Consider the following 15,359-nt stretch of genomic DNA (forward strand, 5'->3'; position numbering starts at 1 on the left):
TTCCTCTTCAGCGTGGTACACGACAGGGCTGTTGTTTAAGCCCACTGTTATTTGATTTAGCTTTAGAACCCCTGGCCATCCATCTTCGCAATCATTCTGAGATTAGGGGTATATCATGTGGTCATGCTGAGGTTAAGCTGTCCTTATATGCAGACGATCTGCTTTTATATTTGAGTGATCCTTCCTCTGCTTTGCCACTTTTAATGGAATCACTAGAGGCTTTTGGCTCTTTTTCTGGTTATTCTGTTAATTGGGAGAAGAGTGTATTCATGCCTTTGGGTCAAGGGCTGGATGCTGACTTTTTGAGGTCTTTACCCTTTAGAATAACAGAGGATCACTTTACTTATTTAGGATTAGTCATTCCCAAAAACTGTAAAAATATTTTCAGTTTAAATTTCACTGAAGCCATAAATAAGTTAAAAATCTCTATAGATAAATGGAGGGTTCTTCCGTTATCTTTAATTGGTCGGGTCAATGCCATTAAAATGGTCTCTCTGCCTCGCTTTATCTATCTGTTTCAGAACTTACCTATATATTTGCCACATTCTTTTTTTAAACAATTAGATTCTGTCATTTTGCCATTCATTTGGGGCTTTAAAGCACATAGAATTTCTAAGGCCCATTTGCAGAAACCGAAAGAGTTGGGTGGTTTAGCGCTACCTGTTTTCCGTCACTATTATTGGGCTGCTAATGCCAGGACTATGATGTTCTGGAGGATTAGCGATCAAGCTGCCGATAACTTGATGGATACGCATCCAAAGTGGCTATATATTGAGGCTCAGTCGGTTGTTGGTAGCTCCCTAGCTGCTATTCTTTTTTCTAATCCTGTATCTTTAAGGAAGTTACAATGTAATAATTTTGTTGTGCTCAGTTCCATTAGAATTTTAAAACAAATGAAGCTGGAGTTGAACATCACATGTCCTTCTGTGCACCTGCCCATTTGCAATAATCAAAATTTTTTGCCTGGCCAGTCGGATAAGGTATTTTCATTGTGGAGGGGCAAAGGACTAACCACGGTCAAGGACTTTTATATAGATGGAAAATTTGCCACTTTTGAACACTTGTATAAAACCTTTGATCTTTCCCAATCACATTTTTTCAGATATTTACAGGTGCGTCACTACATAAAATATTCTTTTAACGAGTTTCAGGATTTACCTCAGGATCATGATATGTATGATCTTTGGGGTCAACCTCCTATGGACAAACATTTGGTGACACGGTTTTGTTTCTTTGTTTGTTTCTCATTTTGCAGTGTCTTCAGATCACCTTAAAGTAGCATGGGAAAATGATACCGGAATTAATATCTCAAACGAGATTTGGGAAGAGGGACTGAAACGAATTCATACCTGCTCTATTAATTCTAGATTACAACTTATACAGTTTAAAGTATTGCATAGGTTACACTATACCAAAACTAAACTCAATAAATTTTACTCTTCAGTTTCCCCATTATGTGATAGATGTAAAAGCTCAGATGGCACACATGCTCATTCTTTTTGGTTTTGCCCTGAGATTTCTGAGTTTTGGAAGAATATTTTTCGGTGGTATTCAAATGTTTTTGGAGAAGATATTAGTCCAGATCTCGAATTAGCTTTGCTTGGATGTTCTGTTCCTACATTAGCATTAACACATTCTCAGCAGTTGTCTCTTATGTTTGGTATGGTGGTAGCGAAAACGGGTGATTTTGATGGATTGGAAGTCCACTTTACCGCCCAGTTTTCATAAATGGTTGGCGGAGATGGTTGCCGCCCTCAAGCTCGAAAGGATTCGTTTTTCCAAGATTGATGCTTCTAAAAAATTTGATAAAATCTGGGGCCCCTTCCTTAGGTATCTTTTTAAGGGTTGAATTGATTGCTCATTGTTTTATTGTTTTATTCCTTCACTCCATCTTTAATCTTTAATGTTTTGTATGTATTTGATTAGGTATGTCTTTGTTTAAGGTGTATATTTCTCAATGTATCTGGTGCCTGTTCGTGGGGGGGGGGGGTCTCGTTTTTTTTTTGTTTTTTTGTGTAAAGTATATATTTTTTTTGTATACATTTTGTGAGACTTATTTTATGTTCATATAAAACTGTTATATATAAAAAAAAAAAAAAAAAAATATTTTTGAAAGAAGTCTCTTTTGCTCATTAAGGCTGCATTTATTGGATCAAAAATACAATAAAAACTGTAATTTTGTGAAATATTAAAAAAAAAAAAAAAAAAAAAAAAAAAAAGACTTCATAGCCACGCCCTAGCAACCATTTAGAGCACCCTAGCAACCCAAAGCATAGAGGGATATCTTCAAATCTGAATGTCATAAAGCCATAAGGGTTGGTTTATATCATTCATACTGGCAAGCAGCCTTTGGAGTATCTACATTGGCAGCTGCCAGGCCACTCCCTAGCAACCAAACAGAGTACCCTAGCAACCGTTTTTCAAGATCTATATCTCTGCATCAGAACATCGTACAGACATGGGGTTTGGTTTACATTGGCAATCATCCTTTGGAGTATCATCACTGGCAGCTGTCAGGCCACTCCCTAGCAACCAAACAGAGTACCCTAGCAACCATTTTTCTATATCTATATCTATGCATCAGAATATCGTACAGACATGTGGGTTGGTTTACACTGGCAAGCAACCTTTGGAGTATCATCATTGGCAGCTGCCAAGCCACTCCCTAGCAACCAAACACAGTACCCTAGCAACCATTTTGTAAGTCTTATATCTTTGCAACAGAAAATCGTATCGACATGGGACTTGGTTCTTTTGACACATGCTAGTAAACAGGAATTCCAACATGCTAGACATGCTAGCACTAAATAGCTACATGCTAATAGTGATTAGCTAAGAGATAAATCAGGCTAAGAACTCTATGAAACTATACAGTAATGATCTTTAACAACCATCAAATGCATAGCAAACATCTCAGGTGCCCTAGCAACCATCTTAGCAACTACCCAACATACTCTAGCAACCTCATAGCAACACCCTAGAAACCACTATAAGTACCATAGCAACGGCCCTAGCAACCATCCCATGTACCCTAGCAACCACCCCAAGTACCCTAGCAACCACATGGCAACACCCTAGCAACCACCCTGATTATGCTAGCAACTACCCTAGGTACCCTAGCAACGGCCCTAACAACCATCATGGGGACCCTAGCAACCACCCTAGCAACCACCCCAGGTACCCTAGCAACCACATAGCAACACACTTGCAACCACCCTGATTACCCTGGTAACCACTCTTTGTACCCTAGCAATGGCCTTAGCAACCGTCCTGGGTACCCTAGCAACGGCCCTAGCAACCAAGCTGGGTACCCTAGCAACCTGGTAGCAACTCTTTGTCAACCACCCTGATTATCCTGGCAACCACCCTGGGTACCCTAGCAACAGCCCTAGCAACCGTCCTGGGTACCCTAGCAACCGCCCAAGCAACCACCCCGGGTACCCTAGCAACCACATAGCAACACCCTAACTACCACCCTGATTATCCTGGCAACCACCCTGGGTACCCTAGCAACGGCCCTAGCAACCGTCCTGGGTACCCTAGCAACCACCATAGCAACCACCCAGAGTACCCTAGCAGCCACCCACGATTACCCTAGCAACCACCAGAGGGACCCTAGCAACTGCCCTAGCAACCAACCAGGGTACCCTAGCAACCACCCTGATTTCCCCATCAACCATCCTGGGGACCCTAGCAACCATCCTAACAACCACCCCTACTAACCTAGCAACCAAATTGGAACACCGTTGCAACCACCCCAATTACCCTAGCAACCACCATGGGTACCCTAGCAACCTCCCTAGCAACCACTCTAACCACCCTAGCAACCGCCCTAGCAACCACCCTAGGCACCCTAGCAACCGCCCTAGCAACCACCTAGAAACTCCTTAGCAACTGAGGGCCGAGTTTTGCCACTGTGTCAAATCTTGCAGCTTATTGAGGAGAGGTGTGCTATGACTTCTCATAAAATCTTAAAGAAATCTACAAAAACCAAAAAAAAAAAAAAAAAAAAAAACTTACTTCTTAGTGATGTGTATATTTTGTATATTGTATATTGATGATGTATATTATATTTTATGTGTGAATCATTACATCAAGGTATATCCATAAAACCATATTTTAAAGTTCCTTAGTTTTGTCTCCATTAGAGTTGGGAATTTAATACTTAAATATTAAACATTTAAAGAATGTAATATTTCTTGTTGTAATGGTTCTTGTTCCTTAAAATTATAAAATTATATAAATTCATATATTCATTACATAATGTCTCTTTCTCTGTATTTTAATGGCTATAACAATTTGAAAGTATTGATTTTAAAGTGCTCATTATTAAAGAATGCGATTATATGACTCATGGTGATCTTAAAAACAAAGTTAAAATTAAAAATTTTAATTTAACTGTGTTTAACTTTTTAATATGTGGAACATTTAATTTTTAATAATAAGGCTTGATGCACACATTCAAAAAAATCAATAAAAAAAAATCCACTGTCTCCATGGGCGCTCTCTTCCAAATATGGATAGAAGAGTAACACTGCATGTCTATTGGCTGCGCAGCTGAAGTTCGGGTGCTGATTGGCTGAGTTATACTGTGATAGCGTGAGACCAACGGCAGATGTTCCAGAAATCTCCCTGAGGTGAGTACAGATGGTTTATTTTTCTAACGTCTGCCTTTAATAACGAATTTTAAGAAATAAAATATGTTGCCCAAGTGGTGTATACTATTGTTGCTTGAAGTTTGTGAATACGTTAGCTAATTCTGAATATTAGCGCAATATTGCATGAACAACATTTTTAAGTAGCAGTGGTTAGTCATTGACGTTAGGCCGCTGGAGATCGATGCTATCTTTTCCTGCTTGAATGTGCTTTTAGAACAGTATTGGGACAGTATTTCCTAATATTCACCGCCTATTTAAGAAATAAATTTGTTTGAGGTGACTGTGAGGCATTAGAAATATGCGAGGCCTGATTAATGCTGCGTGTTGGGCGTGATTAATGAGAGTATTTTCTGCTAGTCCGTAAACATCTATATAGTGGTTTTTCCACTGATCCACGAGGTCAAAATAGACAGAGCTCTGAAATTACACACAGACCGCCGTGTCTGACACGCTAGTGATGGCGAATCGGGTCAGATTCACACACGGAGTCCGTGTGAGGTAACGTACATATAAACTGGACTTATCCGTCTTGTCTCTGTCGCGGGTTGTGGCCGGCTTCCCGCTCTGATCGTAAATGAGCGCGAAACCGTTTTTTTTTTTTATATATATATATGGCCGCTGGTTTCCTGCTTGTATGTGCCTTTAGGACAGTAATTCATAGTATTAACCGTCTATTTAAGAATTACTTTTGTTTGAGATGAATGTGAGGCATTAGAAATCCGTGAGGCCTGATTAATTCTGCGTGTTGGGCGTGATTAATGAGAGTATTTTCTGCTGTTTCATAAACGTCTATATAGTGGTTTTTCACTGATCCACGAGGTAAAAATAGACAGCGCTGAATCTACACACAGACCGTCGTGTCTGACACGATAGTGATGGCGAATCGGCTCAGATTCACACACGGAGTCCGTGTGAGTGTGAGGTAACTTAACGTAGATATTAACGGAACTTACGTTATCCGTCTCGTCTCGCTCGTGAGCGCGGACGGCTTCCCACTTTGATCGTAAATGAGCGCGAAATCTTTTTTTTTTTTTTTTTGCCACAGAAAATGTTGTTGAGTTACAGTTTAGATGCGGTGTCAGCTACATTTTTTTGTGCTTTTTTTTCATAATTTATGATCGGAATATAATTACAGTACTTTATAATGGTAATGTATAATGGTTTTACGTCAGCAGGATGAAGTGAGAACTTTAAGTTTGAATCGTGGACTATTTGTGCTAACAGTTTATTTATCCATACATTTATTTTGAGTAATGAATGCGTCAGGGAGGAGAGACGGTGTTAGAAGCTTAAATACGATCTGTTCATGTGCACCGAATGCAGGGGAAGAGCAAGCTGAAGTTGTATTTTGTTTTTCGGTGACCAATGCTGCATTCATTTGATGAGAAACAGTTAAAACAGTGTTAATTTAAGATATCTTTTCCTTTTAAAATAATTGTTTATTTTCTTAACATAATTTATATAAAAATTATAAATCTGAAATTAATTATATAATGTAATGATTACAAATAAACTTATTATCAGTGTTGAAAAAAGTTGTGCTGCTTATTATTGTGTGGATTTTTTTGTTTTGTGATAAACTGTTATGCATTTTAAAGTTTTGTAATAAACTGATGTATTTTTTCAGCATTCTTTGAATACAAAGTAAAAAAATAAATAAAAATACATTCAAAATCTTATGTAACATTGTTAAATACTGTCACTTTTGATCAGTTCATGTCTGCTTAGTAAAAATATTAACAAAATTATTGAACCCAAACTTAATAGTTAAAATTCAGTTTCCACCAAAAAAAAGGAAGCAGCACAACTGTTTTCAACATTGATGATAACATGACACTGACATACAGTACAGGTCAAAAGTTTGGAAACATTACTATTTTTAACGTTTTTGAAAGAAGTTTCTTCTGCTCATCAAGCCTGCATTTATTTGATCAAAAATACAGGGAAAAAAAAGTAATATTGTGATATATTATTACAATTTAAAATAATTGTTTTGAAATTTATTATACTTTAAATTATCATTTATTTCTGTGATGCAAAGCTGAATTTTTAGGATCATTATCACATGATCCTTTAGAAATCATTCTAATATGATGATTCATTATCAAAGTTGGAAACAGTTCTGCTGCTTAATATTTTTTCAGAACATGTGATACTTTTTTAGGATACTTTGATGAATAATAAAAAGAAAAAAAAAAAGAAGCTATGTTTTTAAAATATAAATATTTTGTAATAACAATATACACTACTGGTCAGTAATTTGGGGTCAGTAATTTTTTTCTTTATTTTTTTTAAATAAAATCAATAATTTTATTCAGCAAGGATGTGTTAAATTGATAAAAAGTGATAGTAAAGAAAATATATTATTAGAATATATATTATTAGAATTTTTATTTTTATTTTGAATAAATGCAGTTATTTTTAACCTTTTATTCATCAAATATATTAGATAGCAGAACTGTTTCCAACACTCATAATAAATCAGAATATTAGAATGATTTCTAAATGATCATGTGATAGACTGGATGTTACATGTGACACTGAAGGCTCGAGTAATGATGCTGAAAATTCAGCTTTGCATCACAGGAATAAATTATTTTTTTTAAGTATATTCAAATAGAAAACTATTATTTTAAGTTGTAATAATATTTCACAATATTACTTTTTTTCTGTATTTTCGATCAATTGATGAGCAGAAGAGACTTCTTTCAAAAACATTAAAAATAGTAATGTTTCCAAACTTTTGACCTGTACTGTATAGACTTAACTATTATAATTCAGTTTGCCATCACCAAAATAAATTAAATGTTGGAATTTATTATAATGAAAAGTAAATTTAAGCTTTAATGGTAATTGACAATATTACTGTTTGTACTGAATTGATCAGTTTTGGTGAGTATAAAACTGTTTTTACTGAATTTATCAGCTTACAGAATCTTTTTAGCTTCCAGCATGTAATTTTTTCTTTTTTTTTTTTTTTTTTTTTTTTTTTTTAGTTACCTTAATGTCACTTTCCTCCGTTTTGTGTAGATATGGTTGACATCCACACGTTATATCTCTGATCTAATGTGTTTTCTGTGTCCCAATATATTTGTATATTATATATATATATATATATATATATATATATATATATATATATATATATATATATATATATATATATATACAATAATGTCACGTCATATGCCTATTAATATCTGTTATTGTAGGTATATTTAAACATTTACCATAAACATTTATTTGGACATAGACCACATATTCAATGTTTATATTAAGAGTAAAATTAGATTTTTTTTTCTGGTTTCAGTTATAAGAGGTATATTGAAAGTCGTAGACCTGTGTTTTGTTGTTATCAGCTGTCCCAGTTCTGTGCTGTCAAGCATTAATTAATTTTTTTATTTGATTTTATTTTTTTATTATTTTTTCTTTGTTTAGATTGATCATCGAGCTTTATCTCCTGAGCAATTCTTGAGGTTTGTTTGCATTTTTTGGTTGATGTACATTTTAAGGTGCACTATGCAGGAATAAGAAAATGTGAAATCTTGTAAATCAGAGGCGTTGTAGTTTATGGGGTTGACAGATTTTAACAAGTTATGTCTGACATTTTATTTCTTTTTTCAAATTATAGCATTAAGAGCACTACAAACTCTCCACTGCACAATATCCAGTAAGTATGTTTTTTTATTTTTTTTATATGGATAAAATATAAACAGGTGACAAAGCAATATTAATGAGATAATATTATTACTGAGTCATTGATGCACTATAGCACTTCAGAACCTGTGACTAGCTTGTGGAGTTTTGTGAAATTCACTGGGGAATGTTGTAGGCCTCAATGATTTTCCTTGCTTGTAATTTTTCACATAAAGTCAATGAGAGAGTAATGAGATGATATTCATTTGGTTGGGGAACCATTCGTTTTAAATTGTTGTAAGTTATAGATAAAGTTTTTGGTTCCTTAAAGATAGAACCAGTTTATGTTATAGCCATGGGCGGCATTCAAAGTTGCATACTCTCTGAGTAGATACTTCTTATGAATAAGTAATAATTTTGCAATAAAAAAAATAGTCTAATATGTGTGGTAGGTATATAGATGTACTACATTTGTCATGTTATCACTGTCATGTGAGCTACAGCATCAGTTACAATGCAGTTCACAATTTTGCTTCTGTGGGGCTCATGGGATAGACTAAACTAAAGAATCTCAATAGAAGTGGTAGGTCATCCAGGTACTTTTCATCTACTGCTTTTCACCCTACTATATAGTAGAGAAGTATGCAAGTTCTGATAATGCCCTAGACATTTAAAACCAAGTAAAAACATCATGTTGAACATCCAATCAGAAAAAAAAAATGCTTTCGGCCTGTCAATCATTTAGATTTTGTCATATTGTTTGGCAGTCAGTATATTATACTAACAATATATCATATTTTGCTACTTTTGTGTTTTACTACACTGAGGAACCTCTTTGGCCAATCAGTTACTGTAGTTTAGGTTTGGAATATAATTAACTTATATTGAAAATCTGACCGTATTAAAAAACATTTATGGATGCCTTTGCATATAATTTTTTTTTTTTTTTATGTTAATATTGGTCTTATTTCACATACATAGGCTATCTTTAATTATGTGTTTGTTTGTTGTTTTGCAGACCATCTTTTCAGAGCACAACCTGCATTTTTCTCTGCAGCTGAACGTTTGGTTAGTGTGCAAAATTCCTAAATGTCTTTTTCTTTTCAATATTATTATCATTATATTTGTCTAATATGTCTTTCTTTTCCAGGTTTTGCGTTTTCTCCAAGCAGCAGTCCTTCTGTATTGTTCTTCCCACCTATCAACCCCAACCCACCCTTCCCCAACCCCACCCCCTCCCCAACCCCCCCCCCCCCCCAAAAAAAAACAAAAACAAAAAAAAATTCATTATTTTCAATACTAAGTTGATCATTTGTGTTCAAATATTACTGTTCTTTTAAAAGTTCAGTCCTTTTAATACTAGGTTAATAATTTGTTTAATCTGCTATTGTTTTTTTCTTTGGAAAAAAGTTTGTTTCTATTAATATTAGATTCATAATTTGTTTTATCTGCTACTGTTCTTTTTATTGAAAAAGTGTATTACAGTAGCTGTATTTGTAAGTCGTTCTTTTTCTTGTCAGTTAACTTGTTTTTTTTCTTGAGAATACTTTGCAGGTTGCATCGCTTCAGCATTTCGTGAAGTAAGTGACTGAAAATATCTTAAAACTGCTTATTGAATACATCACTTTTTAACTGTAGCATTAAAACCATTTTACAGTCATTTTAATCAGAGATCTGTTCAAACTCATAATGAAGAAAAGGTGACAGTTGTTTGCTAAACACTTATTTAAGAGACGATGTGAAATCATCTGCTTATTAGTATTATTATTATTAAAAAAAACAGTCAGAACAGATGATCAAGACGTTAAACTTGGATTATTTAATCCCATTTAGCTAAAAAAAGGATGAGTATTATGATCATAAAATTGTCAAAGGCTGCAATTGAGCTAAATTAAATTATTCTAATGTGAAGTATGTTTGAAAATTAAGCACTTCTTTGTTTGCATACATGCAGCATGTGATGGTGTTTTCAGAGCATCTCTACAGAGAAAGCATCACATTTACACAATTTCCGTGTCTGTATATGCTTGTGGAGTTGTAGAATTCCCAACTCTTTGACCAAGTTATTTCTTTGTAATTAATGGGCTAGTCAGATATGTCATGGATTATTTTGTATCATGTCTTTGGTCTGTTTTCTCATATTTTGTCTTTTGTTCTTTTGAAGGATGCCTCGGAAAGGTAGGAGATCCCAGGCTCAGAAAGTTCGTTGGAGAAAGTTAGACCTGACAGGACAGACGAGTGTCAGCCAAGGCGTTTCTCAGTTTTCGGATAGACAGCAGTACGAAGGTGGCGACAACACATCTGGAGTTATATCCGTGCAGGCGTCTCATTGCCAGAGTGATGCAAGGTATGATGTTTTCTCACGAAATCATCAGTGCACATGTGTAGCTCTGACATTCCTTGCGTACCACAGTGAGGGAACTTCGTTCGAACAGCCTGATCTTGACAGAGTGCTAGAGGAAGGGGATGCTTTGTATGTCGGCATTAAAATGCAGCTTATTGCTGAAGGAAGATTCCGACAGGATCTTCTAAGCATGGCTGAAGTACCTGTGAGCATCTCAACTTCTAACCACAACTACAGCGTCCAAAAGTCAGAAGTGGTGATGGGATATCTGAGAGACAGAGGAACTTCTGAAATGGACGCGTGGTGGATTCCTCTTGATGAAAGACTTCAGTGTCTCTCAACAGATGTCAGCCATGCACTGCTTATTGTTTCTCCAGAGTGCTTTGCTGTGTTCAGAGACAGATCTGGAAGATATGGATTTTTTGATTCCCATTCCAGAACTGCTGAAGGTTTGCCACATCCTACTGGTGATGGAACGGCAGTTATGCTAACTTTCACCAACCTGCATGACATGACCAACAGATTACTTGAGCTTTTTTGGAATCGTGGTCCTCAAACTTCCTATGAATTCATGGCTGTTTCATTTGAAATGGAGCAACAGTCAGGGAGAAATACTTCATCTTCAGCTTGTGAGTCACTCTCACAAGTTACTTCAACTCTGCTCAAACCACAAAGAAATGGAGTCCAAATCCCTGAAAATCTTTTTTTTGCAGAGGACAAAAACCAAGGTGTCTTGAATGTCATCAAAACAAACAAGCCGCGAAGAAGAAAAAAAGTGCGTAAAATGGCAAAAAAGTGTTCAGGAACTGAGGACAAAACTTCACATTTTGAAATTCGAGAACAAAAAAAAAGGGAACATGAGAAAGAGAAATATGCCACCAGTTTGCAGTTTCAAATTAAGAAAAGGCATGTCTCCAAGAAGTTTAATCAAGATCCTTTTGTCAGAAACAAAAAGAGAGAGTACTTTGTCAGGAGGTACCACACTGATGCTGTTTTCCAGAAGAAAATGAAGGAATACATGGTCAAGAGGTACCACACTGATGCTTTTTTCCAGAAGAAGAAGAAAGACTACATGGTCAGGAGGTACCATACTGATGCTTTTTTCCAGAAGAAAAAGAAGGACTACATCATCAGGAGGTACCATACTGATGATGTTTTCCAGAGGAACATGAAGAACTACATGGTCAGGAGGTACAAGATAGATAATCTTTTCCAGAAGAAAAAGAAGGACTACATGGTCAGGAGGTACCATACTGATGATCTTTTCCAGAAGAAAAAGAGGGACTACATGGACAGGAGGTACCATACTGATGATGTTTTCCAGAAGAAAAAGAAGGACTACATGGCCAGAAGATACGTAAGTGATTCAGAGTTTAGGTCACATCACATTCTACGTTGTGCTCTCCAGAAGAAACAGAAGTGTCTTACTGATCCTGGATTTCACATTCTTCACAAGTTGAGATGTGCATTAAGGATCAAGAGAAAATACAGGCCATACATTCGTTTCAGCCAGGATACACCCAATTCTGATGCGACAAACCAGCCTGTGTCCAACAGCTTGATGCAAAAGGCCATATCTGCGTTTCGGCATCAAATTCTGCATGGTCCAACTTACATCTGCACAGTCTGTCACAGGGCGCTTTTTCCAAATCAAGTCAAGATGTGTAATAGAACACGATATGTAAAAAATGTTCATATTACAGCCTCTTGCTTAACCGGGAAATATGTTCATGCTTGTGACAGTGCCTGCTCAGTTTCTTGCGCAGTTCCTGAAGAGAGAAGACAGGAATGGATCTGCCACACTTGTGACAGCCATCTGAAGAGAGGATCCATGCCTTCTATTGCAGCGGCAAACAGACTTGAATTGCCTCCCATCCCTGCAGAACTGCTTGAACTGAATGTACTTGAACGACAGCTTATCGCCAAAATTGTTCCTTTTGCAAAAATAGTTGCATTGCCCAAAGGACAGCAAAGATCAGTGTATGGTGCTGTTGTGTGTGTGCCCTCTGAGGTGGAGACAACAGTCAACTGTCTGCCAAGGCCTAACAGTGAGTCCCAGCTACTGCAGGTGAAGCTGAAAAGACACATCAAGTTCAGAGGATACCAACACTTCCATACAGTGAATATGCACAATGTGCTTGCAGCGTTAGCAAAACTGAAAGCGATGCATTCAGAATACAGGGACATCTTGATAAGTGACGCTGCCACATTTGAATTTCTCCCTGATGATGAGCTGGATGACACCGAGGAGAAACAGGAAGTTGTTGTCTCTGAACAGGATGACCAGAATGTCAGCACAGAAGAAAAGGATGAACTCAGGCCTGGCCTCACTCTGGACACATGCATGCAGCCACTTGACATTGGACGATCCCATGCCCACAAAAGTATTCACGCCACGAACGCATTCACCATCCGCAAACCGCATCTCTCAAACCGCTAAGGAGTCTTTTAGCCACCTTATCAAGGACTTGGGAAACGCCCTAGATTTAGCGAGAGCAGGGGATTACGACGTGGAGATTTATCATCGGTCACATCCAAAATACCAGCTAACCATGATTTACCGAAACTGAGATTTCAGCAGACCGTGCCAGCAAGAAACCTTTGGAGAACATCTGCCTCACGATTAATATCAACCGCCACCACAGTAAAGTCAAACCACTTCATGTGGTAGCGAAGAGCACGACTTCAGCACCATTTTCAAATCATCACTCTCACAGAGATCATACAGAAAGAAGACTCGCTTTCATTGGAACCGCTGAACCGCACCACGCGAAGGCACACTGAAGCCAGGAAGATGATAGAGCTTTGTTATTCCAGGCTGTGAAGCAGTTAAACATCGCCCTGATGCCCTGCATACCGCACTAACAAAGAAGCGATTGCACACTGAGACTGTACAGCAATCTCTTTCTACCGACATCTTAACACCTTAATTTAAGATTACAGGAAGGACCTAAAAACAGGAAGGACAGAAGAGACTAAAACAAACCTGCTACTGGAAAATACTACGACTTGCTTTGACACAATGCAAGTTGCAGTGGGAGTTCGTGGATGGTAACCAGAATCTGGACGTAGAAGACGGAGATAATGACGTTTCAGCATGATTGCAAACACTGGGCCACCAAAAAATAAAAGATGGAATTGCTACAGTATTAAAATGCTGGGACTTCAACTGGCTAACCAACGGTCAGAAACATCGCAAAAAGGTACGAAAGACGCCTTATTTATTTTGAGAGATCGAAGAAGTCTGAGGAAAGGAGCCGTCTGGCCGACACTTCCACTGGCTTAGCCACTGCAGCCCACAGTTCAGGCATGACGATGCACTCTGCAGTAGTAGTCACTGAAGAAGACGGACAGCCTACGCCGCTCCCCAGCAGAACGACTTCTACAAGGATCACACACATGGATTCTCGACGACAAGAAGATATATGCTAGATACAGAAATCACAGCCCTTTGCAAAGCAAGGAGAAGAGCAAGACGGTGATATCAATGCCCACTTCGCAGCACGCAGAAGGAAAATAGGCAGGACAGGACACTTCACCATCATTCATCACAACATCGAAGGGATCTCTATCTCACATGGAGGATATCAGATGCCATCATGAGCCACAACTCGCTGGCTGTTCTGTGTCTAACGGAAACGACCTGACCGGATCGCGGTACTTCAGATCTCCAGCTGAAAGGATACAACTTACACGCAACAGGTATGTCTCCCACCAACACATCAAGAACTGCTCAAAAATGGAGGTGAGCCCAACATACGTACATTAATATTCCAGCCCAGCCCAGGCAATATATACAAAAATGTGGACTGATCTGGAGTCGAGGAATCAAACTAGATTCCCCAATAAAAGCAGCAGTCGTAGCTGTGTATAGGCCACCACAATATAATATTGAGATTTCTTGACCAACCTGAAGAGTATGCTGGATTATCTGACTCGCATTAATAACGATCTCAACATCATCTGTGAGACTTCAATGAGGACCTCCTACACTCCAGGAAACACCCTGAGCGCTCGCTCAAGGATACACGAACTGATTACAATAGCGACAACGGAAAAGCACACACTACTTGACTACATCTACATTTCAAATCTGACCTCTACATCAATCGGGTGTTACAGAGCTACCACAGTTACCACAACTTGTGTACCGTGCACATGCTTTACGAGGATTTGGCTGGTATGGATGTTTGTGTTGTACTCATGCTGAACCTGGGGGCCACTGAACCTAAAAGTAGCTTAGAACGACAGGGTGGGGCTAGATGAGCCTTAGTCTCCTGGTTGGCTGGTGTGATGTGCTTTATGTTGCACCACAGAACCTGGGGGCCACTGGAACCTGCATTAACGCATCTACAGTGGGGCCAGAGGAGCCTTAGTCCCTGCGCTGGCTGGCATGGATGTGTTTTGGTATACCATACAGAACCTAGCCACTGGAACCTGGCTAACGACTACAGTGGGGCCAGAACAGCCTTAGTCCCCCCGGCTGGTTGGTATGGATGTGGTTTTGTGTTGTACCCATACAGAACCCAGCCACTGGAACCTGCATTAACGACCACAGTGGGGCCAGAGAGCCCAGTCCCCGGCTATTGCATGGATGCGTTTCGCGTTGTGTCATCATATGGAACCGAGGCCATTTAAACCTGGATTATCGATTTACAGTGGAGGCGCTGACAGCCTTGGCTAACAGGTTGGCTGTACGGTCAAGGCGTTAGATTGTGTCT

At 38.1% G+C, this 15,359-nt stretch overlaps 1 protein-coding gene and 1 long non-coding RNA gene across 2 annotated transcripts; both read left to right on the forward strand.

Moving 5' to 3' along the window:
* The first annotated feature begins 4,503 nt into the window (after nucleotides 1–4,503).
* LOC109086549 lies at nucleotides 4,504–9,536 on the forward strand. Its single transcript, XR_006160139.1, has 5 exons — nucleotides 4,504–4,637; nucleotides 8,097–8,134; nucleotides 8,290–8,328; nucleotides 9,313–9,362; nucleotides 9,445–9,536. It is a non-coding gene; the product is annotated as an uncharacterized LOC109086549 (long non-coding RNA).
* A 9-nt stretch (nucleotides 9,537–9,545) lies between these two features.
* LOC122145192 lies at nucleotides 9,546–13,078 on the forward strand. Its single transcript, XM_042757431.1, has 3 exons — nucleotides 9,546–9,874; nucleotides 10,459–11,995; nucleotides 12,707–13,078. Exons 2-3 carry the CDS (start codon nucleotides 10,460–10,462, stop codon nucleotides 13,076–13,078), a joined length of 1,908 nt encoding a protein of 635 aa, XP_042613365.1. The 5' UTR covers nucleotides 9,546–9,874; nucleotide 10,459.
* The last annotated feature ends 2,281 nt before the right edge of the window (nucleotides 13,079–15,359 follow it).

The sequence above is a fragment of the Cyprinus carpio genome, chromosome A5 (genome assembly GCF_018340385.1).
Source record: "Cyprinus carpio isolate SPL01 chromosome A5, ASM1834038v1, whole genome shotgun sequence".
Lineage (NCBI taxonomy): Eukaryota > Metazoa > Chordata > Actinopteri > Cypriniformes > Cyprinidae > Cyprinus > Cyprinus carpio.